Source organism: Topomyia yanbarensis, chromosome 3, assembly GCF_030247195.1.
Source record: "Topomyia yanbarensis strain Yona2022 chromosome 3, ASM3024719v1, whole genome shotgun sequence".
NCBI lineage: Eukaryota > Metazoa > Arthropoda > Insecta > Diptera > Culicidae > Topomyia > Topomyia yanbarensis.
In genome coordinates this window covers 212,886,594-212,913,237 of record NC_080672.1, presented here as the reverse complement: position 1 = coordinate 212,913,237, position 26,644 = coordinate 212,886,594, and the positions used below count along the sequence as shown (strand labels likewise).

The window sequence follows — 26,644 nt, the reverse complement described above, 5'->3', positions numbered from 1 at the left end:
TAAGCGCCCTAGGAAGTCGCCAGGCGAGGGTGCCAAAACCGACACCACTCGGCGTGCAACCGTCAAGGTCAAACGCCGCCTGGGTGAGGTAAGCGAGGGCGAGAGTGACCTCGCTGTGGAGAGCGATGGTACCAGCAACCCGGCACGACCGGGGCAGGGGGGCTCAAACCCCTGGACGCTGGTCACCAAGAAAAAGCCGGCACCGAAACCGGAGGTACCGCGGCCTGCGAGGAAGGCCAAGGACAGAGGCGAAGCCTTGTGGTTAAAAACCGACAAGGACAAATACGCCGATGTCCTTAAATCGATGAAGGCGGCCGAAAGCCTTTCGGCCCTTGGGCAGGATGTGCGTAGCGTAAGACGCACCAACACGGGAGAGATGCTCCTGGTGCTGAAGCGAGGCGCACAATCAAGTGCAGTATATAAGGCCTTGGCCCAAGAGGTCCTTGGTGAGGGCGCCCAAATCAGGTCGCTAGGTGCGGAAACAACTCTCCAGTGCAAGCACTTGGACGAGTTCACGACCGCAGAAGACGTCGTCGCAGCCGTCAAGGAGCACTGCGGCGTCACAATCGAGCGGGCCTCTGTGCGATTGAGAGACGGACCCTCTGGCACCCAAGTAGCCTACCTCAGGCTACTGAATGCGGATGCCAAAAAGGTAACCGAGAAAGGGAAGCTGAAAATCGGCTGGTCGGTATGCCCTATTAGTATACCCCAGCCGCCTTCAGTGGATAGGTGCTATCGGTGCCTTGAATCCGGCCACAAAGCATACGAATGCAAAGGCATAGATAGGAGCAAGCTATGTCGTCGCTGCGGCGAGGAGGGGCATAAAGAGCGGGGGTGCACTAAGGCATATAAGTGCCTTATCTGCACCGCTAAGAAGCAAGCCCATAAACATGCTATGGGCGGACCTTCGTGTCCCTTCGGCGAGTTAAATAAGAAGAAGCCGTGAGAGTCACACAGCTAAATCTTAACCATTGTGCAGCAGCCCAACAGCTGCTGTGGCAGTCGGTCTCGGAGTCGAGGACAGATGTCGCCCTCTTATCAGACCCGTACAGCATCCCTGCCGGCAACGGCAATTGGGTGTCGGACGGGTCTGGAATGGTGGCAATCTGTACAACGGAAAGGTTCCCGGTTCAAGAGGTAATACACTCCTCCGCCGAGGGTGTGGCGATTGCCAAGATCAATGGTGTGTTCTATTGCAGCTGCTACGCCCCACCAAGGTGGCCAATAGAACAGTTCTACCAGATGATCGACAGGCTCTCGTCGGACCTCGTGGGCCGGAAACCGGTAGTAATAGCGGGAGACTTCAACGCTTGGGCAGTGGAGTGGTGCAGCCGCTGTACAAATAGCAGGGGTCAAGCGCTAATGGAAGCGTTTGCGAAACTCGATACTGTGCTAGCTAATGATGGCTCCGCTAGTACATTCCGTAGAAACGGAGTGGAGGCGTGGATTGATTTGACCTTTGCCAGCCCGAGTCTGGCTCCAGGCATGGAATGGAGGGTAGACGAAGGCTACACCCATAGCGATCATTTAGCAATCCGCTTTAAGATCAACTATGGTGTGCAGCATCCGAGGGCGGGAGATCCCTGTCAGGTACGCGGGTGGAAGTCCAATCACTTCGACAGCGAAGCTTTCACCGCGGCCCTGGGACTGGAGGCCAACACCGACAGTCTAAGCGGGATGCGCTGGTAGCTGTTCTATTACGCGCGTGCGACGCCACTATGCCGAGAAAAACACTGCCAAGAAACGGTAGATGCCCGGTATACTGGTGGAGTGCCGAGATTGCAGCTCTACGGTCAGCCTGTCTCAGAGCTAGACGTAGGATGCAAAGAGCTCGCACCGAGGATGCAAGAGAGAACCGCCGTGAAGCGTTTCGAGCTGCGAAATAAGCCCTTAACAAGGCTATTAAAAGCAGCAAGAGAGCGTGTTTCGACAACCTGTGTGAGAGTGCCAACGCGAATCCGTGGGGTGACGCCTACCGGATTGTGATGGCCAAGACCAAAGGGGGCTCCTCACCCCCAGAACGGTCTCCGGACCGGTTGGCAACGATTATCGAAGTACTCTTCCCGTCTCGAGCCACAAGCCCCTGGCCACCTGCACTATGAGACAGTGCGGGCACGGTCGAAATGGTGGCTTCAGTGACGAATGAAGAACTACTCGCAGTGGCTAAATCCCTAGCAATGAACAAAGCTCCAGGGCCGGATGGAGTTCCAAACAACGCTCTCAAGGCAGCGATCATAGCGAACCCGAACATGTTCAGGCTAGCTATGCAGAGATGCCTTGACGAGTGCCGTTTCCCCGATAGATGGAAAAGGCAGAAACTGGTGCTGTTGCCGAAGCCCGGGAAGCCGCCAGGCGACCCATCGGCGTACAGACCAATCTGTCTGATAGACACGACTGGCAAACTGCTTGAGAGGATCATCCTCAACAGGCTCACCCCGTACGCGGAAGGTACGGACGGTCTGTCAAGCAACCAGTTTGGCTTTCGGAAGGGTAAGTCCACAGTGGACGCTCTCAACTCAGTGATAAATACTGCCGAGATAGCGATCCAACGAAAAAGGCGAGGTATTCGATACTGTGCGTTAGTGACACTCGACGTGAAGAACGCATTCAACAGCGCAAGCTGGGATGCCATCGCGCTCTCGTTACACCGGCTTAGCCTACCGGTGGGTCTGTACCGGATCCTGGAAAGTTACTTCCAAAACCGCGTACTGATATACGAGACCGATGCCGGTCAGAAAAGGGTTCCGATTACCGCCGGAGTCCCGCAGGGCTCGATCCTAGGCCCGGTGCTATGGAACCTCATGTATGACGGGGTTCTGAGACTGAAGTTCCCTCCTGGGGTCAAGATCGTCGGCTTTGCCGACGACGTAACCTTGGAGGTCTACGGGGAGTCAATTTCTGAGATAGAACTAACCGCAGAACACGCGATTAGCACGGTGGAGGAATGGATAAGCGCGAGAGGCCTGGAGCTCGCTCATCATAAGACGGAGGCAGTTATCGTCAACAACCGCAAGTCGGCACAACATGCAGTTATCCATGTGGGAGAAGTCGCGATCACTTCACAGCGAAGTCTGAAGTCTCTCGGAGTCATTATAGACGACAAGCTGACCTTCGGCAGCCATGTCGACTATACGTGCAAGAGAGCGTCGACTGCTGTTGCGGCACTATCGAGAATGATGTCCAACAGCTCAAAGGTGTGCGCCAGTAGACGTAGGTTACTGGCAGGCGTTGCCGTATCTATCCTCAGGTACGGCGGCCCGTCATGGTCAAGAGCACTGAGGGTAACCAGTTACCTACAGAAACTGGAGAGCACCTACCGCGTGATGTGCCTCAGAGTGATATCTGCCTACCGCACGGTATCACACGATGCATCCTGCGTGATAGCGAGCATGATGCCAGTCGGGCTGGTCATTCGGGAAGATGAGGAGTGCTTTGAGCTACGTGGAAATAGGGGAGCCCGCGAGCGCACCAGGGTGACCTCGGTCGCCAGATGGCAGCGTGAGTGGGACAACTCCTCGAAAGGTAGGTGGACCCACCGGCTGATACCTAGCATATCGAGCTGGGTGGGAAGACCCATGGGGAAGTTCACTTCCACTGACACAATTCCTGTCAGGCCATGGCTTTTTCCGTCAGTACCTCCACAGGTTCGGGCACGCGGAGGTCCCAGTCTGCCCGGACTGCCCAGGTGTAGATAAAACTGCCGAACACATACTGTTCGTATGTCATCGGTTCGACGTCGAAAGAAGAGCAATGCTTGACGTCTGTGGCTGGGACACAACCCCGGATACCCTTATTCAGCGGATGTGTCAAACGGTGGGGAAGTGGAACGCAGTCTCGGCTGCTACCATCCAGATTGCCAGATTGCCAGTACAGGTAATCTGGCGAACCGAGCAACAGACGGCGGGCACAGCTAACTAGTGATTGGTTAGCTGGAGCAAAAAAGGCCAAGCGCAAAAAAGGGAGTGAATGGTCTGTTCATGCCGAGGCAGGTTTGGCGCAGCGAATGGCAACCGCGTAAGGGGTAAACCCAGCCACCCCGAAGCAAGACAGAAGAGTGAGTGTATAGGCGTATAAGTGGACTGCCTCATGCCAAGACGGGAGGGTCGTAGCGTAGTATGTTGGAACTAAGCTATCGATGCCTCATGGCGTGGCAGAGGAGTGAAAGGGTGAGCATCCAAGTCAGTCTCACACTGCATGTTAAGGGTGAGCATAAAAGTCAGCCTCACAGGTTGGTAGAGGCTAGCACAAAAGTCAGCCTAGCAAGGAGTGAAAAAGGTGAGCACACAAGTCAGCCTCGCATGGTATGTCAGAAGTGGGGCCTAAGAAAAATGTCCCACATGGGATGCCAGGGGGAGTGACAAAGGTACAATAGAGTGGCACGATTGAGAGTGAATCAGGTGATAGGGTGAGCACCCAAGTCAGCCTCACATGGTATGGGTAGGGCGAGCACAAAAGTAAGCCTAGCAAGGAATGAGTAAGGTGAGCACACAAGTCAGCCTCGCATGGAACGTAAAAGGTGAGCACAAAAGTCAGCCTCATGTGGGAGTGTTTGAGAGTGAATCAAAATGTGATTGAGAAAGCACCCAAGTAAGCCTCATACAGGATGTATGATCGCGTGAGTGAGAGTGAATGAGTACATTTAGTACAGCCATCCCCCCAGAAGTAATACCGAGAGGTAGTTCCTGGGAGGAATGATGGCGGAGCCCAATGGAGTTTAGTCGGTATTAATGGCTGGTCACCATTCGAGTCCGACACGCCCCCAGTGCACCCCGTGTGGTAGATTGGACCCTACCGTTAGCACGTGTACTGGGCTAGGACATAAAGGTCTTCTCCATTGTAAAAAAAAAACATATACACATACACATATACATACATATACACATCTACCATTAACGACAATTAACTCCGTTAGAAGTTTCTCATGCTATGCTGGACGGGAATGGATCATTCACGTGCATCGGTAAATCAATCGTACCTTCATTTATCCAATCCGAATGAATCGAATCGAATGCACGAGTTGAACACCAGTAAAAAATGACCAACGAATCCCAAGAAGGATTCCCCACTATTCCATCATATAAGTCAGTTCTGCATCCATTCCCTGGTCCACATGTCACAAATACTCAGACGCCCACATACACAGATAGACACACGGCTAGCACACAACTGTACACTAGTGCCAAAAACCACAATTATTACAACACAACATCACAACTAATAGGGTTCTACTGTCATTTTTTTTAATGCGCCTGTGCACGTTGCCGAGGTCGATCGATAAATCGACACACAATGACTTCCACTGCGAGCCGTGCTCACAAAGACTGCCGTTAAGCTGTTGAACAATGTCTGCAAACACAGCCCACAGAAAAAGTCAATCCACGGCGACCCGCCAAACGGCCACGCCAGTGTGCACATGCTCTTAGTTGACTGTTAGTTTGGACTGGTGCAGAGTATGAAAAAACACAAAACATAAAAAAGGTCCATAACCCGGGTACCCACAAATTGAAATGCTCATAACTATGACTTCCTTTATCCGATTTGGACACTTTTTTTTTGGATTCAGGAACTCGTCCACTTTTTGATTTGTGAATTTGAACCGAATCAATAGATAAATAAATAAATAAATAAATAAATAAATCCGGATTTTCCGGAGCAATGTTCCAGTACTAGGGTATGATTTGCAAATTTTAATAATGTCCTAGCAATATGAGTATCAAAACTCTTCAAATTGTCTCGGAAGTCTGTTATTTATTGTTACGGGACCCCATGGCAATTTAAGAAATGGAATTGGAATGGAATGGCCACTCACGGCCTCACGGGAACCTGCTCCGGAATACCGGAATACCCAGTCTTGCTACCGGGTATATCCCGAAAGCATGGCGAGAAATAACTGTTAGATTTATTCCCAAAGGGGGGCGCTCAAGCTATGAAGAAGTCAAGAGTTTTAGGCCTATCAGCTTAAGTTCTTTTCTTCTGAAAGCTTTGGAACGGATAATCGGTCATCACATCAGGAACGTTAGTTTGGTTGAATATCCACTGCACAAAATGCCAGAACAGTGGTGTCGACAAGTTAAACTAGTTAAACTGTGGTCACAAATAGTTACATGGATATTCTTGCTCCCAGCGATATTACACTCACTTGTAGTTTTCCTTACAGGACATTCCATGTGAAGATTCCCTCTCGAGACGAGTGGTTGTCTGGCATTATGGAAAGACAACAACAAACGCAAGTGGTTTGTTACACTGACGGTTCTCTGATGGAGGGACGTGCTGGTGCTGGTGTCTACTGTCGTGAAATGAGATTGGAACAATCTCACTCACTAGGTAGATACTGTACTGTATTCCAAGCAGAAATCTATGCGAGCCTTGTCTGGGGGCCCGGACATTGCGGTATTACTGGAAATGAACGGTTGGTCCTGAGCCCGCGCTGCTAATTTCGACAAGTTGGATAAGGGAAAAAATACGGTCCTTCGTCCGAGCACCGCAATTATTGGAGAAATCTACAAACGTGTCGCCAAACAAAGGCGTTTCTAGAACAACCATGCCCAGTGGTTTCGAAAAATCTCTTACATTTTTCGAAGCTCCACTGCGGCATGCTGACCAGGGCTTTAACCGGCCACTGCAAACTCAATTATCACATGGAAACTATTCAGCGCGCTGAGTCTTTTTCATGTGATCTTTGTGAATCCGACTACGGAACCTCATGCCATCTGATATGCAACTGTCCAGCGGTAGCGCAATTGCGATTTCGAGTCTTCAGCCGTCCTTATATAGACGAAACCATGTTTGGACGACTGAAACTCAGAGACATACTAAAGTTTCTTATCCAATGTGGTAAAGAGCTTTAGGCTTATTCGCAGGCAAGTTGAACTACTTGTGAGTTTAACTTACCTGTTGTTTATTTTTGTTTTGTGCTGTTATTTTTCCCACCCTTCGAATTCTACTTCCCCACACCTCCTTGTCCTTTCCTTCCGCTCAGAAAATGATGAAAACACACGGCAAGGCACAAATCCCCGACTATGTACGGGGAACGTGTCATTTGAGCCAATATATTCTGATTCCAGAATCCGGATTTTCCGGAGCAATGTTCCAGTACTAGGGAATGATTTGCAAATTTTAATAATGTCCTAGCAATATGAGTATCAAAACTCTTCAAATTGTCTCGGAAGTCTGTTATTTATTGTTTCGGGACCCCATGGCAATTTAAGAAATGGAATTTGAATGGAATGGCCACTCACGGCCCCACGGGAACCTGCTCCGGAATGTCCGTTCCGGGGTCAAATCACCAAATGGTTCCAAAACCACGAGATACAGCCTACTGAAGCAATTCCAAGAATTTTGATACCCATATTGCTAGTATTCCATTGAAGTTCACAAATAGTTTAAATTACCAATTCATTTGTTGGCTTTTCAGTAGTTTTAACAAATATTTGGTTTGAAACAACAAAATCATGATAAGTTTAACCACAGATAACAGACGTTTAGACTCGATTTGAATCGTGTGTAAATACCCGCTACTGAAACTCCGAATAAATAAGACGCCTGAAATACGTTTGGCAAACGTTTGTAGATGTCGCAGTGATCGATACAATGCAGTTAGAGTGCAGCTGTCAAACATGTGTAGCAAACAGTTGCGCAGATGGCAATAGTGAAACACGGATTTCCAACGTTTATCAATTTGAAAATTTACACAGGTTTTTGAAGAAATTTTGTTCTAGCCTAAACGTCTGTTATCTGTGGTTTAACCGAACAAACAAGTTTGAAGAAATAAAAAAAATCTTTTGTATCAACTCAAATTTAGTTGAAATTAAACAAAGACTCTCTTGGTTTTTAACAAAGGGATCAGTTAGATCTAATAAATTTTATTTTTTTTACATTCGATTACGAGCGGACTATCGAGAAGCAAGTTTTTTTCCAGTCCGTCAGTGTGAGATAAAGAATCGTATTAATCCCCGTTCATAACCATCTTGCACATTCTCTACCTCTCGAGGTTTTGGACTTCTTTCTTCTTTTGTGCGTATGTTAACCGTTAGGCCGCATTGCTCAGCCTTTTGTTCTCGTAGTGAGGATTGAACAATAGCCAGCTATATAAGCTGGACAGGTGCGTCGTGGGAAACAAATTTACAGATAAGTAAAATCTACCTCTTTTGACACATTTGCGGCTTATTCCCGTCTGCGCTGGTGCTAACCCGTACAGTCTGAAGGCGTTGTCACTAGGGTTCGCAGTACCGACCCTTTTTGGCGAGAACTGGTACTACGGTACTGAAGCCCTCAGTACCGGTAGTACCGGTACTCGAATATTTTTTAAAAAAATTCGAAAAAAGCTTCAAGCTGAAATTGAATGCTCAAACTGATGATCTTATTCCCAGATGATTGATTTTTGCTGATCAAAAAACATGTTTATTGTTTTTAATTGCTTCGGAATGGCAAGACTCATTTCACAGAAGATATTTTTCGTATAGGGCACCTTCTTTTATTTCGAAATCTAGGCCACTTTGAAATCAATAACTGCTAAGTGGTGCGACTTTCGTCGACAGATGGTAAATGTATAAAACCCTATTAAAAACAGTAAATCAAAGCGAGAATGGCAGTAAATCCGAGCAGGTTAATCGCATTTCCTCTCTTGCTTTTCTGAAAATTGGTTTCGAACTTTATGTCGTTTGCCTACTATTCTCTAACGCATATCCAGGCTCTTTGCTTTCCTATTAAATTATGGAGTTTTGCTGAATTTTCCGATCACCAATAATTACAAATCGCCCCGTTTGAAGCAGTTCACCAAGTCTAAAACTGTTAGCTACTAAATCGCTGTTCGTTCTATTATAGATAAAGGTTTAAGAGCAAACTAAATACAGACATGACTTAGACCATAGTCTTATTACGCGCCACCCAGTGGATAATGGGATAAAATCAGAACGTCGCTAATAAAACTTTAACTTCTAGAATTATTATGATGATGGCCCCACCTCGTTCCCACACTCAGTAGTAGTTGCGGGGGACCAAATACAGACATGACTTAGACTATAGTCTTATTACGCGCCACCCAGTGGATAATGGAAACAAATCAGAATGTCGCTAATAAAACTTTAACTTCTAGAATTATCATGGTGATGGTCCCACCTCGTTCCCACAGGGTCTACGCGGGGATAAACTAAAACGTTCCCTTGTGGGGCGATCCGAACGTTCTTTCGCAGAAAGCAACGCCACCATCCTCAACAAACATCTATGCTCACTTGCCTCCTAACGAGGGCGAGACTGATGACCCACAAGAGGGAATATCTACTAGGGCGCCTAGAAGTCAAAGATTAAGATCAGAGAAGGAGTTCGCAGCACTTCCAGGAACATCAAAAATCCCAAGTGTTCCTTTGTTTCAGTTCGAGAATAATCACAGCACTGGAATTATCAAACTCTCGGACATAGTGGACTGGATAATAAAAACTTTTAATATAACTGATCCTATTAAAAGTCGTATGTTAGCTTTTCTCCCTACAGTAAGAACATTTTTGAAACAGTTGACTGCGTTTGCACTCAGTAGTAGTTGCGGGGATGGTTCAAAAACGTACCCCCAATCAAACTCTTATCGGGTGACATTCGCTGGTACCGCTTTGCCAAATTACGTCCTCTTGCACAAGGTTCGTCTGCCTGTGCGTCTGTTTGTGCCGCGGGTCATGAATTGCACAAAGTGTAAACAATTGGGTCACACAGCCACCCATTGTAGCAATAAAGCCCGCTGTGAAAAATGCGGTGAGAATCATGTGGACGATTCGTGCAGTAAGAATGCTGAGAAGTGTCCTTACTGTGCAGAGAATCTGCATGATATCTCGGCATGTCCCGCGTACAAACTACGCGGGGATAAACTAAAACGTTCCCTTGTGGGGCGATCCGAACGTTCTTTCGCTGAAATGCTAGAGAAAGCAACGCCACCATCCTCAACAAACATCTATGCTCACTTGCCCCCTAACGAGGGCGAGACTGATGACCCACAAGAGGGAACAGGGGGGCGCTAGGGCGCCTAGAAATTAAAGCTCCTGGTCTCGGAGGATTAAGATCAGAGAAGGAGTTCGCAGCACTTCCAGGAACATCAAAAATCCCAAGTGTTCCTTTGTTTCAGTTCGAGACTAATCACAGCACTGGAATTATCAAACTCTCGGACATAGTGGACTGGATAATAAAAACTTTTAATATAACTGATCCTATTAAAAGTCTTATGTTAGCTTTTCTCCCTACAGTAAGAACATTTTTGAAGCAGTTGACTGGCAAATGGCCCCTCCTTTCAACGATTGTATCCTTCGATGGCTAACTCATCTAACGAGGTCACGGATTTGATCACTGTTTTACAGTGGAATTGCAGAAATATCATCCCGAAAATCGATTCTTTCAAAATTTTAATAAATAGTTTGAGTTGCGATGCATTTGCATTATGTGAAACTTGGTTAACTTCAGATATAGATCTCAACCTCCACAATTTTAATATTATTCGCCTGGATCGAGACACTCCCTATGGAGGAGTGCTTTTGGGGATCAAAAAGCGCTATTCCTTCTACAGAATTAACCTTCCCTCGATAACAGGTATTGAAGTTGTCGCTTGTCAAGTAACAACCAAAGGCAAAGATCTTTGCATAGCTTCCATATATATTCCCTCCAACACCGCGATTGGGCACCGCCGGCTACATGACATCATAGAATCCTTGCCTGCACCGCGACTTGTTTTAGGAGACTTTAACTCTCACGGTACGGAATGGGGTTGCCTTTATGATGATAACCGTTCCTCTTTAATTCACAATATTTGCGACAACTTCAATATGACAATTCTAAGCACGGGTGAAATGACACGAATCCCTCCCCAACCAACGCGGCCAAGTGCATTAGATTTATCCGTTTGCTCGACCTCGCTACAGTTGGATTGCGCGTGGAAGGTAATCCCTGATCCCCACGGTAGCGACCATCTGCCGATCGTAGTCTCGATCACCAACAGCTCAAGACCATTGGAATCATTCAATATTTCGTATGACCTCACACGAAATATCGATTGGAAGAGCTATGCGGCCACGATATCCGACAACATCGAATCTACCCAAGAACTTCCTCCGGAGGAAGAGTACAGATTTTTGGCTGGCTTGATTCTCGACAGCGCGAATCAAGCTCAGATTAAGCCAGTACCCGGCGCGAACATACAAAAACGTTCTCCCAATCCCTGGTGGGATAAAGAGTGCTCAGACGTGTACGCAGAGAAGGCCGTCGCGTTTAAGACCTTCCGGAACGACGGGTTACCCGCTAGTTTTCGACAGTACGCGACGTTAGACAAGCGAATGAAGAGTTTGACGAAAGCCAAGAAACGCGGTTATTGGCGCCGGTTCGTCGACGGATTAACGAGAGAAACATCGATGAGCACTTTTTGGGGAACAGCCCGACGTATTCGAAACCGAAACAGTAATAATGAGTGCGAGGAATATTCAAACCGTTGGATATTCGATTTCGCCAAGAAGGTTTGTCCGGATTCCGCCCCGGTACAGAAGATCTACCGCGCCGCGTCCCGTCACGATAACGCGAACGAAACACCTTTTTCGATGGAGTTCTCACTTGCTCTCTTGTCGTGTAACAATAAAGCTCCAGGGCCAGACAGAATCAAATATAACTTGTTGAAGAATCTGCCAGACTCTGCCAAGAGACGCTTGTTGAACTTATTTAATAAGTTTCTTGAGGCTAACATTGTCCCACACGATTGGAGGCAAGTGAAGGTCATCGCCATCCAAAAACCAAGAAAACCAGTCTCCGATCACAATTCGTATCGACCGATCGCTTTCCTGTATCCGGAAGTTGTTCGAGAAAATTATCCTATTCCGCCTCGACAATTGGGTCGAAACAAATGGCTTACTGTCGGATACACAATTTGGCTTTCGCAAAGGCAAAGGGACGAACGATTGTCTTGGGTTGCTCTCAACTGAAATTCAAATGGCCTATGCTAGCAAAGAGCAGATGGCATCAGTGTTCCTAGATATAGGCTTTTGATTCAGTTTCTATCAACATTCTTTCAGAGAAGCTGCACCAGCATGGTCTTTCAGCAACTTTAAACAACTTTTTACTAAACTTGTTGTCGGAAAAGCACATGCATTTTTCGCATGGTGACTTATCGACATCACGATTTAGCTACATGGGCCTTCCCCAGGGCTCATGTCTAAGACCCCTGTTGTACAATTTCTACAACAGGGGGCTTAGACATGAGCCCCCTGTTGTTGAAATTGTTTCTTCTGTCGATCTACAAGGACCATTACAGAATACCTTGGACAATTTGTCTGCTTGGGCTATTAAGCTGGGTATCGAATTCTCCACGGAGAAAACTAAGCTAGTTGTATTTTCTAGGAAGCGTGAACCAGCACAATTACAGCTTCTACTAATGGGTCAAACTATAGCTCAGGTCTTCACAGTAAAATATCTAGGGGTCTGGTTCGACTCGAAAGGTACTTGGGGATGCCACATTAGGTATCTGAAACCAGGGGCGCCGAAACACTTTACGCACGAGTGGGTAGAAATCATAGGGTGTGGGGTCCATTAGTAAGGATTTTTCCCTTTTCGCAATGCACACGCTTACATTACATTCACATTAAATCACGTTCGTTTATGCAAATGGAATTGTGGTACATCGATGTTTTCAAATGTATGTAGTGCGAGATACATGAGTTGCACATCTAAATTTTTTGAAATGGTTCAAAATTTCGAGTGGGTAATTACCCACTCGTTTATTTTCAAGTGGGTAGTACTACCCATACTACCCACGCTTTCCGCCGGCCCTGTCTGAAACAGAAATGCCAACAAAGTATCAACTTTTTTCGTACAATAACCGGCACGTGGTGGGGTGCCCACCCAGGAGACCTAATTAGGTTGTATCAAACGATACTGTCGGTAATGGAATACGGATGCTTCTGCTTTCGCGCCGCCGCGAACATACATTTCATCAAACTCGAAAGAATTCAGTATCGTTGTTTGCGTATCGCCTTAGGGTGCATGCAGTCGACCCATACGATGAGTCTCGAAGTCCTGTCGGGCGTTCTCCCGCTGAAAAATCGATTTTGGAAACTCTCATATCGATTGCTATTCGATGCGATATCTTGAACCCGGTGGTGATTGAAAATTTCGAAAGGCTTGTTGAGCTCAATTCTCAGACCCGTTTCATGTCCCTGTACTTTGACTACATGGCGCAGAATATTAATCCTTTTTTTTACAATCCCAACCGTGTGCATTTCATAAATACTTCTGAATCTACTGTTTTCTTCGACACATCCATGAAAGACGAGAACTGTGGAATACCAAACAACATACGCCCTCAAGTGGTTCCAAACATTTTTTATAATAAATTCCGAGAAGTCGACTGTTCTAAGATGTTTTATACTGACGGATCAAACCTCGAAGGGTCCACTGGCTTCGGTATTTTCAATCAAAAGTTCACCGCCTCCTACAAACTCAGTGACCCCGCTTCAGTTTACGCCGCAGAACTAGCTGCTATTCAGTATACCCTTGAAGTCATTGACGCATTACCCGCAGACCATTACATCATCGTCTCGGATAGTCTGAGTTCTATTGACGCTATTCGCTCGATGAAACATGTAAAGCATTCCTCGTATTTTTTGGGGAAAATACGGGAGCTACTGAGTGCTTTATCTGACAAATCTTTCCAGATTAGCTTGGTGTGGGTCCCTTCTCATTGCTCCATTCCGAGCAATGAAAAGGCGGACTCCTCAGCTAAGCTGGGTGCCCTTGAAGGTGACGTTTTTGAAAGACCAATTTGCTTCCACGAATTTTTCAGTATTACTCATCAGAGAGCCCTCGAAAGTTGGAAAACCTCGTGGAGCAATGGGGAGCTAGGAAGGTGGCTACATTCGATAGTCCCTAAGGTATCGACGAAACCTTGGTTCAAGGGGATGGATGTGGGTCGTGACTTCATTCGTGTGATGTCGCGACTCATGGCAAACCATTACACGCTGAATGCACATCTCCGACGTATTGGGCTCGTGGAGGGTGGTATCTGCACTTGTGGCGACGGCTATCACGACATCGAGCACATTGTCTAGGCGTGCACCGAGTACAGTTCCGCCAGGTCTCGGCTTATGGCACCCTCCGGGCTCGAGGAAGACTAACCAACGTCCCGGTTCGAGATGTGTTGGCAAGCCGCGATGTCCTCTATATATCCCTTATATACACCTTCTTAAAAACCATCAATATCCAACTTTATCTGCCCCTTTTTCCTTATCATTCTCAGAAGCCCTCTCTTCCACCTGTACCATACACCCACGATGGTTTGATGCGACTCCAAGGCGACACCCTGTCGAATGAGCCAACAAACACGAGATCTACAGCACGAACATCACACGCACAACTCGAAATGTAGCCGATCAACATCTGAGCCGCACTACGAAATCATCTGGAAAAACCCCTGCCATCTTGAGGAGGACCACCCCAGTACATGATTCTTCCTGATGAAGGCCACCCTGATTCTGTAATCCATCCGTTGATCTCCCGAAGCCTGAAACTGAAATAATGTTCTCCCCCTGCCATCTTTGTCCACCCTACTTCCTCTGACTCTTATACACAGAAGTAACACCCCTTCCCCCCTCAAATATCTTCACGAAGCATTTAGCTCTTCCTGTCTTTTCTAGTTTTAACTATTATATTATATGATCTCGTTGAAAATACCCAACTCTACTACCACATAAAATAACTCCAATTAATGTCCCCGAATCCTTACAAAATTCAATCACGCCCTCTAGTTATTTCTATTTTTAAGATAGTCGTAAAAAAATTTCCCCTTAGTTAAACATTATTTGCTCCAATAATCTTATTGCTAAAAATGTCAAACCATATTGCCTTAAAAACTAAATGACCCCCCCAATCTTACGAAAATTATGTTACCCCTTTGTGTATATGTATAGCTATAAATTAACCTTAGTTTAATTTCAAAAATCAATATGTAATCTCCTAGTTTTAAGAAATTTAAAATGTAAAACAAAACAAATTTGGCACCATTAAGCTAACGCAAACCTGCCTTATGAAATAAACGAATTGAATAAAAAAAATTATTTTGATTCAACAATGTTTCTATTTAAAATGTAAACAGAAGTATTTGATGAACTAAACCAAATACATGCTTTCGAAAAACGCCCATTTCAGTTTGAAACAGTCATTCGCCACGTTTTAGATTCAACTAAACGTTTTATTGGTTCAAAAAGGCCTGATTCTTCTGTGTGTACATTAAGTATGAGTCATAGCCTCGAAAAGTAAACATCCACATCATGAAATAACCCAAACAAATCTTAACACAACACGTTATCGTTTCCATCTTTATTTCTTAATTTTGTATTGAAAAATATTGACAACGTCAATTAGGTCAAATTTAACTATCGCTCCGTCAATTTTAAGCGGACCATACACGAGACGGAAATATTATCAATAAATATATTGACAAGACTGCTTCAATCCATCAAACCCATTTAAATTCTGCAGGATCAATATATTCAAGATGACCTTACACCATCAATATATTGATCAATATATGATTTATTGTCAATATTTCTGCTCGTGTAGGGTCTGCTTTAACCATGCTGTAGAGTAGGGTTATTTTTCAAAAAACTTTCGAAGCGTCAGTTAAAAATTTCACCAAATGGTTCACAGCCTTAGTTTAGTTCGGTAAATGTAGATGGGGAGAAAACTAGGCGTTTACATAACTTGAATGAAATTTTATTAGGCTCTCTGTATCCTGCTGCTACCATACGTACCGTATACGTTATGCACATTTTTTACAAAAATTTTAGGACATCTACTACAGCGGAAAATAACAATGTTGATAAGTTCCTCGATAATAATCATTAGTGGCCTAAGTTCATGTTTAGGGGATTTCGTGTTTTTTGTCTACGCTAGACCGGCCCGAGTGATTTTAAAACAAATTGTTTTCATTTTCCATTTTATCTCAGAACAAGTTTTTTGCAGTTGGGCCGTTCTTGTAGTAATTTTTGGTGATAGGAAAAGTCAGAAAAACTCCATAGTTTACAGGAAATTAGGAGCCTTAGTATGAATAAGAGTCGAAACCAATCTACAAGAAAGCCAGTCGTTGGCAAAGCGATAATGCTGAGAGGAAATGCGACCAACGAACATGGATTTACAGAAAGATAGGATGAAAAATTCAACTTTTTGAGGCAACATGATTGTGAAAAAATCAAACTGACATCGAACATATTCTAGGCTAGGCCGCAAAGCCGATGCCAAGAATCCGAAGCGGTGCACAGCCGCTAATGATCTGTCGGATGAACTTATATAAATATAGCATACTTATGAAAGAATAAAAACGTTTTTCACTTGCAACGGAAAAAGTACCTACACAATTAAACATCTAGCCTAACCATAAGACAACTCTATTAAATCCGAAACTATCTGACCTAATTCGGAACTTTCGGTCTCATTGCCACATCATTAATTTCATATAAAAATGCATTTACCTTATCAACTTTTTTTTTGTATTCTGCCTTCTCCATTTTATTAAGTTCCAATTGAGATATCTTATCATTCAGTACTTGTATGATGGAATATTCGTTTTCTCTTCTAAAAGCAAAGGATTCAAGTGATTCCAATATGTTGATTACTTTTGGTATCAGAGCAGAAACGGAACAAGGTCCATATTCATCGATGATTTTTTCGAATTCCTTTCCAATGGCAGAAGCAATATCGTATACATCTACAACCGTTATATCCTCCGGAGCATTCATGGCCATATTTCAGCGTAGATTTCTTTGAACAATATTTTTACTATTTAGTCTGTGAACCATTTGACGAATTTTTAAACTTTTAGTTTAGTTAAAATTTGACAGTTCGAATGTTATTTTCTCTCGAATGCAGGGATGCCAGGTACACTGAAGATAAAATACTTAAGATTTTCATAAGTTACAACTCTCGACAAACATATGATTACGGCCTAAAAGCCAACTGTCAAAATCCACCTTGAATGGAAATTCCAGACAAACCGTTACTAGTCGAACACAGTTCACAACAGTTTATGAAAGAGAAAACTTTTCTCTTTCGTTTATTATGAACATCTGTGATTGGCGTGTAACGGTTTGTCCGGAATTTCCATTCAAAGTGGATTTTGACAGTTGGCTTTTAGGCCGTAATCATATGTTTGTCGAGAACTTATGAACCTGCACAATTTAGATACCATAAGACGCTTATGCATTTCATAAGCACTACATGAATTTCATAAGTTCACGTTATGGAATTCATATGCGTGTGTTAAGTTTATGATAAGGAATAATTTGATGAAAATTCCATAATTCAAAACAACTTTTTTGTAGTTGGCTTCAAATCTTAAGTATTTTATCTTCAGTGTATACGTAATACTTGTGGCGCAAAGTCATAAGTGATTCTTATGGATTTCAATAGTTTTTTTTTCCTCGGTGTAGGCGAGGGTCTGCCCCAAAGGGAAAAAGAGCGTGTCCGGATCTAGGATAGGATCCGCCAGCTGGCTTCTTCTTATATTTTACTAATCCCTGTTGAAAACGACATACCCCACTCGACCAATGTTGCCAAAATATTTGTTTTGTTTCGGTCGTATATTTGTTCTGATTAAAACATTCTATATTATGTACCAATTTCATGCTTCTGGAAAAATCAAAGATTTAGTCTTTATATCCGCATTTAAACGATCATAACGTTTTTTCCATCGGAATACAGAAAAACAAAATAATATATATTCGTTGTTGGACATTACGAAAAATATCTTCATGCCTCTTCATTTTTGTAAGTTGTTTTCTGAGTCAAGCAACCTCTGTCACAAGAATAATCTTCTCTGTTCGGATTTATTTTAAATATTCTAAAACTACTTTTCTGCAAGGTTTAATTTTTGTTTTGGAGCAATGTATAGGTTTGTTCCAGTACTACATGTGATCGTTTCGGCGAAAACATCAGTACGCTCCTATTTACACCGATGATCGATTCAGTTGAAAACTGTAAAATTCAACTGTATCGATAATACCAAAGGAAGAACAAGAAGCGACTTCCGGGATAACTTTCTCCCTGTTTGCTCGCTACTTCCAATTTACTCGGTACTGGAACAAAGACAATTTTTACATGAAGTTCAAAATATTGTCATACTTACGCTACACAGCCTGTTGATTTCGAAAAGCGGCATTTTTGCATTATTCCGCACACAGAACAGAATCCACGATAGCGCGGTACCGGATCTCTCGGGAATTTCAGTTCTGGATAATATGTTTGATTCTGCCAAATAATGCCAGCACTTCATAATAACAGACGGATGTTATAGAAAAAAGCGGTATCTCGAGAAAACAAAAAGATGGGTGGGTAATGTCTAGGACATAACCGGAGTGTCGTGACTTCATTTCATTCATAAAGGAACAATCATTGAAATTATGTCAATTTATGCTTTGCAAGATTTGAAATAACTTCGAAGTGTGGTCACGACACCCCTGTTATGTCATATACATTACCAACCCATCTTTTTTCATTTTGCCGCAAACTTAATACTAGATAATAAAAGAAACTTTCTAATTAAATTCTTTTTCCATTTTGCCTTTGTCCTAATAAGGACGGTTTGTGGATAACTATGTTGATTCAAGACGGGAATCTTTTAAAACAATTCAAACCTTGCCGACGATTGTTTTTACTGCGTACATCCGTACGATCTTTCCCCTTTCGCAGCTCACACCGATTGAGCACGGTTTTCATCATGGTGTTCTTATTTATTGACTTTACAATGCAGATGGAAGGACGTCCTTTTGTTCGATACATGAAAATATTTTCATCATTCGTTTTGGTGTCAGAGATGCCAGGTTTGCAGACAAGTCTGCAAATTCGCAGACTTTTAATATAAGCTGCAGATTTTTTCGATGACGCAGATATTTGCAGATTTTCTAGTTTGGTTGCAGATATTTGCAGATTTTTTAGTTTTGTTGCAGATATTTGCAGATTTTTGAATATAAAGGCTTTTGGTTACACTAGCTTTCCTGACATTTTTTGTTCTTCCCAGACATTTAAAATTATTGTTGCAGACATTTGAAAAAAGTACCTGGCATTTCTGTTTGGTGTAGCTTTCGCTTAGTGGCAGAGTTGGCACATTCACTGATTTTCTTGGAAGGATTTGCAAAAACCTTCGGGTTTGTAAATTAGAAAAACATTTTCTTATGATTCACTGGTAAAAGTACAGAATTACCAAGCGCAAACTTAATACCAGTTAATAAAAGAAACTTTCTAATTAAATTCTTTTTCCATTTTGTATTCGTCCTAATAAGGACGGTTTGTAGATAACTATGTTGATACAAGACGGGAATCTTTTAAAACAATTCAAACCTTGCCGACGATTGTTTGTACTGCGTACATCCATACGATCTTTCCCCTTTCGCAGCTCACACCGAATGAGTACGCTTTGCAGCCTTCGATGTTTTGGTGACATTTTTAGTGGCAGTTACTACCGCCTTTTCAGTGACTGCGTTTCTTAGCCTTTGGCTTTTTGGACTTCTCACCGCCACCACCTCCACCAACGTTTTTCTTCTTCTCTCCGATGGTAGCTGATTTGATTGGTCGTCCGATGCAGCTTCTCACGACCAAACACGTCTGTTATGCACTGCGTCTTACACACGTCTGGCTTAGAGAATAGCTGCGACACCCCTATTTATAGGTTTTATCATTAATGTTGAATTCATTTAAAGTAGTTTTCGAACTATTTAAACAAATTTTATATAGCAAAGAACGCATCGGTAGCAAGCATTGAACGTTTTCCTTCCGATTTATGAAACAAGATTGGCAATCCGTTTTGTAGAAGAAAAGTTAATAAGGTTCAAAATGTACGTAACGCTTTCGCTAATATGCACTACTATCGCTTTCTCGCTCGTTCTCGTGGCGTGCATGAGCCTTTCCTTTCCGTCCGACTTGTAATGGCTTAACCAAAATTAATATCCCGGCTTTCCCCCACCAACTGCTCTCGTCAAGCAACCCAATACGAATAATCATAGGAACAAACATGTAGTGGACCTTTATATAAACTTTTCATTATTTTATTGTTCATTTGCTGCACCGTTTTGACGGCTCTGAGCGGGATGGGCTGAAAATTTTCACTTTTCCGAGTCGTTTTCGAAAGATTTTTCAAAACATTATTTTTCCGTTGATAATGAATATCCTACATATTCCAAAATTTAATACAACATTGGTACAAATATTTTCGACAAAATGCAGAAGAAATTGATTAAATCCATTCAGTACAACAAAAGATATAAGCGTTCAAAATCTTACATCATTTTTCTTCCGAAATTTTGAAAAGGGGCCCCTATATTGAAAGGTAAGTCGTTAGTCACGACAAAAAATCAACCCAGTTAACAATCGTCGTCTTATGTTTGATATCACAATATGACAACACTTCCAAGCAGCCCTTTAGTACTTTTAGTTTCCAAGGGGGATGCCAGAGTGAACGCGATTCGCGACGCGACGCGATGCGAAGCGATTTTTGACAGATCGCGCGACCGAGCTCCGTTCATTTGTTTCCTGCAAAATAATACTGCTTCAATCCATCAAACCCATTTAAATTCTGCAGGATCAATATATTCAAGATGACCTTACACCATCAATATATTGATCAATATATGATTTATTGTCAATATTTCTGCTCGTGTAGGGTCTGCTTTAACCATGCTGTAGAGTAGGGTTATTTTTCAAAAAACTTTCGAAGCGTCAGTTAAAAATTTCACCAAATGGTTCACAGCCTTAGTTTAGTTCGGTAAATGTAGATGGGGAGAAAACTAGGCGTTTACATAACTTGAATGAAATTTTATTAGGCTCTCTGTATCCTGCTGCTACCATACGTACCGTATACGTTATGCACATTTTTTACAAAAATTTTAGGACATCTACTACAGCGGAAAATAACAATGTTGATAAGTTCCTCGATAATAATCATTAGTGGCCTAAGTTCATGTTTAGGGGATTTCGTGTTTTTTGTCTACGCTAGACCGGCCCGAGTGATTTTAAAACAAATTGTTTTCATTTTCCATTTTATCTCAGAACAAGTTTTTTGCAGTTGGGCCGTTCTTGTAGTAATTTTTGGTGATAGGAAAAGTCAGAAAAACTCCATAGTTTACAGGAAATTAGGAGCCTTAGTATGAATAAGAGTCGAAACCAATCTACAAGAAAGCCAGTCGTTGGCAAAGCGATAATGCTGAGAGGAAATGCGACCAACGAACATGGATTTACAGAAAGATAGGATGAAAAATTCAACTTTTTGAGGCAACATGATTGTGAAAAAATCAAACTGACATCGAACATATTCTAGGCTAGGCCGCAAAGCCGATGCCAAGAATCCGAAGCGGTGCACAGCCGCTAATGATCTGTCGGATGAACTTATATAAATATAGCATACTTATGAAAGAATAAAAACGTTTTTCACTTGCAACGGAAAAAGTACCTACACAATTAAACATCTAGCCTAACCATAAGACAACTCTATTAAATCCGAAACTATCTGACCTAATTCGGAACTTTCGGTCTCATTGCCACATCATTAATTTCATATAAAAATGCATTTACCTTATCAACTTTTTTTTTGTATTCTGCCTTCTCCATTTTATTAAGTTCCAATTGAGATATCTTATCATTCAGTACTTGTATGATGGAATATTCGTTTTCTCTTCTAAAAGCAAAGGATTCAAGTGATTCCAATATGTTGATTACTTTTGGTATCAGAGCAGAAACGGAACAAGGTCCATATTCATCGATGATTTTTTCGAATTCCTTTCCAATGGCAGAAGCAATATCGTATACATCTACAACCGTTATATCCTCCGGAGCATTCATGGCCATATTTCAGCGTAGATTTCTTTGAACAATATTTTTACTATTTAGTCTGTGAACCATTTGACGAATTTTTAAACTTTTAGTTTAGTTAAAATTTGACAGTTCGAATGTTATTTTCTCTCGAATGCAGGGATGCCAGGTACACTGAAGATAAAATACTTAAGATTTTCATAAGTTACAACTCTCGACAAACATATGATTACGGCCTAAAAGCCAACTGTCAAAATCCACCTTGAATGGAAATTCCAGACAAACCGTTACTAGTCGAACACAGTTCACAACAGTTTATGAAAGAGAAAACTTTTCTCTTTCGTTTATTATGAACATCTGTGATTGGCGTGTAACGGTTTGTCCGGAATTTCCATTCAAAGTGGATTTTGACAGTTGGCTTTTAGGCCGTAATCATATGTTTGTCGAGAACTTATGAACCTGCACAATTTAGATACCATAAGACGCTTATGCATTTCATAAGCACTACATGAATTTCATAAGTTCACGTTATGGAATTCATATGCGTGTGTTAAGTTTATGATAAGGAATAATTTGATGAAAATTCCATAATTCAAAACAACTTTTTTGTAGTTGGCTTCAAATCTTAAGTATTTTATCTTCAGTGTATACGTAATACTTGTGGCGCAAAGTCATAAGTGATTCTTATGGATTTCAATAGTTTTTTTTTCCTCGGTGTAGGCGAGGGTCTGCCCCAAAGGGAAAAAGAGCGTGTCCGGATCTAGGATAGGATCCGCCAGCTGGCTTCTTCTTATATTTTACTAATCCCTGTTGAAAACGACATACCCCACTCGACCAATGTTGCCAAAATATTTGTTTTGTTTCGGTCGTATATTTGTTCTGATTAAAACATTCTATATTATGTACCAATTTCATGCTTCTGGAAAAATCAAAGATTTAGTCTTTATATCCGCATTTAAACGATCATAACGTTTTTTCCATCGGAATACAGAAAAACAAAATAATATATATTCGTTGTTGGACATTACGAAAAATATCTTCATGCCTCTTCATTTTTGTAAGTTGTTTTCTGAGTCAAGCAACCTCTGTCACAAGAATAATCTTCTCTGTTCGGATTTATTTTAAATATTCTAAAACTACTTTTCTGCAAGGTTTAATTTTTGTTTTGGAGCAATGTATAGGTTTGTTCCAGTACTACATGTGATCGTTTCGGCGAAAACATCAGTACGCTCCTATTTACACCGATGATCGATTCAGTTGAAAACTGTAAAATTCAACTGTATCGATAATACCAAAGGAAGAACAAGAAGCGACTTCCGGGATAACTTTCTCCCTGTTTGCTCGCTACTTCCAATTTACTCGGTACTGGAACAAAGACAATTTTTACATGAAGTTCAAAATATTGTCATACTTACGCTACACAGCCTGTTGATTTCGAAAAGCGGCATTTTTGCATTATTCCGCACACAGAACAGAATCCACGATAGCGCGGTACCGGATCTCTCGGGAATTTCAGTTCTGGATAATATGTTTGATTCTGCCAAATAATGCCAGCACTTCATAATAACAGACGGATGTTATAGAAAAAAGCGGTATCTCGAGAAAACAAAAAGATGGGTGGGTAATGTCTAGGACATAACCGGAGTGTCGTGACTTCATTTCATTCATAAAGGAACAATCATTGAAATTATGTCAATTTATGCTTTGCAAGATTTGAAATAACTTCGAAGTGTGGTCACGACACCCCTGTTATGTCATATACATTACCAACCCATCTTTTTTCATTTTGCCGCAAACTTAATACTAGATAATAAAAGAAACTTTCTAATTAAATTCTTTTTCCATTTTGCCTTTGTCCTAATAAGGACGGTTTGTGGATAACTATGTTGATTCAAGACGGGAATCTTTTAAAACAATTCAAACCTTGCCGACGATTGTTTTTACTGCGTACATCCGTACGATCTTTCCCCTTTCGCAGCTCACACCGATTGAGCACGGTTTTCATCATGGTGTTCTTATTTATTGACTTTACAATGCAGATGGAAGGACGTCCTTTTGTTCGATACATGAAAATATTTTCATCATTCGTTTTGGTGTCAGAGATGCCAGGTTTGCAGACAAGTCTGCAAATTCGCAGACTTTTAATATAAGCTGCAGATTTTTTCGATGACGCAGATATTTGCAGATTTTCTAGTTTGGTTGCAGATATTTGCAGATTTTTTAGTTTTGTTGCAGATATTTGCAGATTTTTGAATATAAAGGCTTTTGGTTACACTAGCTTTCCTGACATTTTTTGTTCTTCCCAGACATTTAAAATTATTGTTGCAGACATTTGAAAAAAGTACCTGGCATTTCTGTTTGGTGTAGCTTTCGCTTAGTGGCAGAGTTGGCACATTCACTGATTTTCTTGGAAGGATTTGCAAAAACCTTCGGGTTTGTAAATTAGAAAAACATTTTCTTATGATTCACTGGTAAAAGTACAGAATTACCAAGCGCAAACTTAATACCAGTTAATAAAAGAAACTTTCTAATTAAATTCTTTTTCCATTTTGTATTCGTCCTAATAAGGACGGTTTGTAGATAACTATGTTGATACAAGACGGGAATCTTTTAAAACAATTCAAACCTTGCCGACGATTGTTTGTACTGCGTACATCCATACGATCTTTCCCCTTTCGCAGCTCACACCGAATGAGTACGCTTTGCAGCCTTCGATGTTTTGGTGACATTTTTAGTGGCAGTTACTACCGCCTTTTCAGTGACTGCGTTTCTTAGCCTTTGGCTTTTTGGACTTCTCACCGCCACCACCTCCACCAACGTTTTTCTTCTTCTCTCCGATGGTAGCTGATTTGATTGGTCGTCCGATGCAGCTTCTCACGACCAAACACGTCTGTTATGCACTGCGTCTTACACACGTCTGGCTTAGAGAATAGCTGCGACACCCCTATTTATAGGTTTTATCATTAATGTTGAATTCATTTAAAGTAGTTTTCGAACTATTTAAACAAATTTTATATAGCAAAGAACGCATCGGTAGCAAGCATTGAACGTTTTCCTTCCGATTTATGAAACAAGATTGGCAATCCGTTTTGTAGAAGAAAAGTTAATAAGGTTCAAAATGTACGTAACGCTTTCGCTAATATGCACTACTATCGCTTTCTCGCTCGTTCTCGTGGCGTGCATGAGCCTTTCCTTTCCGTCCGACTTGTAATGGCTTAACCAAAATTAATATCCCGGCTTTCCCCCACCAACTGCTCTCGTCAAGCAACCCAATACGAATAATCATAGGAACAAACATGTAGTGGACCTTTATATAAACTTTTCATTATTTTATTGTTCATTTGCTGCACCGTTTTGACGGCTCTGAGCGGGATGGGCTGAAAATTTTCACTTTTCCGAGTCGTTTTCGAAAGATTTTTCAAAACATTATTTTTCCGTTGATAATGAATATCCTACATATTCCAAAATTTAATACAACATTGGTACAAATATTTTCGACAAAATGCAGAAGAAATTGATTAAATCCATTCAGTACAACAAAAGATATAAGCGTTCAAAATCTTACATCATTTTTCTTCCGAAATTTTGAAAAGGGGCCCCTATATTGAAAGGTAAGTCGTTAGTCACGACAAAAAATCAACCCAGTTAACAATCGTCGTCTTATGTTTGATATCACAATATGACAACACTTCCAAGCAGCCCTTTAGTACTTTTAGTTTCCAAGGGGGATGCCAGAGTGAACGCGATTCGCGACGCGACGCGATGCGAAGCGATTTTTGACAGATCGCGCGACCGAGCTCCGTTCATTTGTTTCCTGCAAAATAATACAGTACATGCCGGAGTGGAAGCGACGCGATGCGATGCGCTAAGCGATTTTTTGCGAGACGCGCGACCAACCAGTACGTGCACAGGTTTTTCGCGCGAAAAGATGCTGACAAATTCAAAATTTGATTTTACTTTGGTGGCAGAGGATGTTTATGTCGATGTCGAAGCACACATTGGAGCTGTCTTCCAAAGGTGTGCACTGTGGGACCAACAGCCCCGCCATTAACGGCACCGGATTCTTGTGAACCAATGTTGGAAATATGTTTTGGATTAATGGTAAGTAAAATCGAAGGACAATTTTTAAATTCACTGCAAATAATCTGCACATTAAACTCAAGTGTTTAACACTTAATTTTGCCGCAACTGTCATGACACTTAGAACTCATGTGTCAGGTACTTAATAACGCACTTCTTTGAGAACACATTAGTGCCAATAGACGACACACTTAAGTTTCATGTGCGTGGCGTATTCAAATTAAGTGTACGACAAATAAATATTGTATGTAATTCTTATAGAATTCAATTTTGCTTCAACTTGAATATTATATCATTTCCTATAAAAGCCATGCGCTATTATAATAATTTTTAAATGGGAGAACATTTCTTTTTAAATGACAATAAATATTCTTTAGTTTGATTCAATATTTTTTATTTAATTTTGAATACATCTTAGAACACAATACATTCTGCAAAATAAGTAATAAATAAATTAATAATATATTATTCTTACATTTAAAAAATGAATTTAAAAAATCACCCCTTACGCGGCTCATCTTCTAAATGATATAAATCATTTATCTGCTACAACATGATTGGACATCAATTTCATTACCTGCAAAAATAAGCTAATATATCAATTATGCAAATATTTTAAAGTATTAACTTACCATCCAAAACCTTCCAAATTTGCCATGCCATGTTTTTGCGCCGATGTTGTGGAAAAGTGGACTTGTTCTGAAGCGTTTTAACATTTAATCAACGAAACATGGTTTACATGGGCAAAACATTTACG

At 42.0% G+C, this 26,644-nt stretch overlaps 1 protein-coding gene across 1 annotated transcript in view; it reads right to left on the bottom strand.

Moving 5' to 3' along the window:
* Nucleotides 1-16,888, bottom strand: part of LOC131693126 (RILP-like protein homolog) — a 280,607-nt gene extending 263,719 nt beyond the window's left edge. Inside the window, exon 1 of the mRNA XM_058980697.1 lies at nt 16,482-16,888. Coding sequence (XP_058836680.1) covers nt 16,482-16,754 — 273 coding nt within the window. The 5' untranslated portion in view covers nt 16,755-16,888. The remainder of the gene's footprint in view (nt 1-16,481) is intronic.
* Between the last annotated feature and the right edge of the window lie 9,756 nt (nt 16,889-26,644).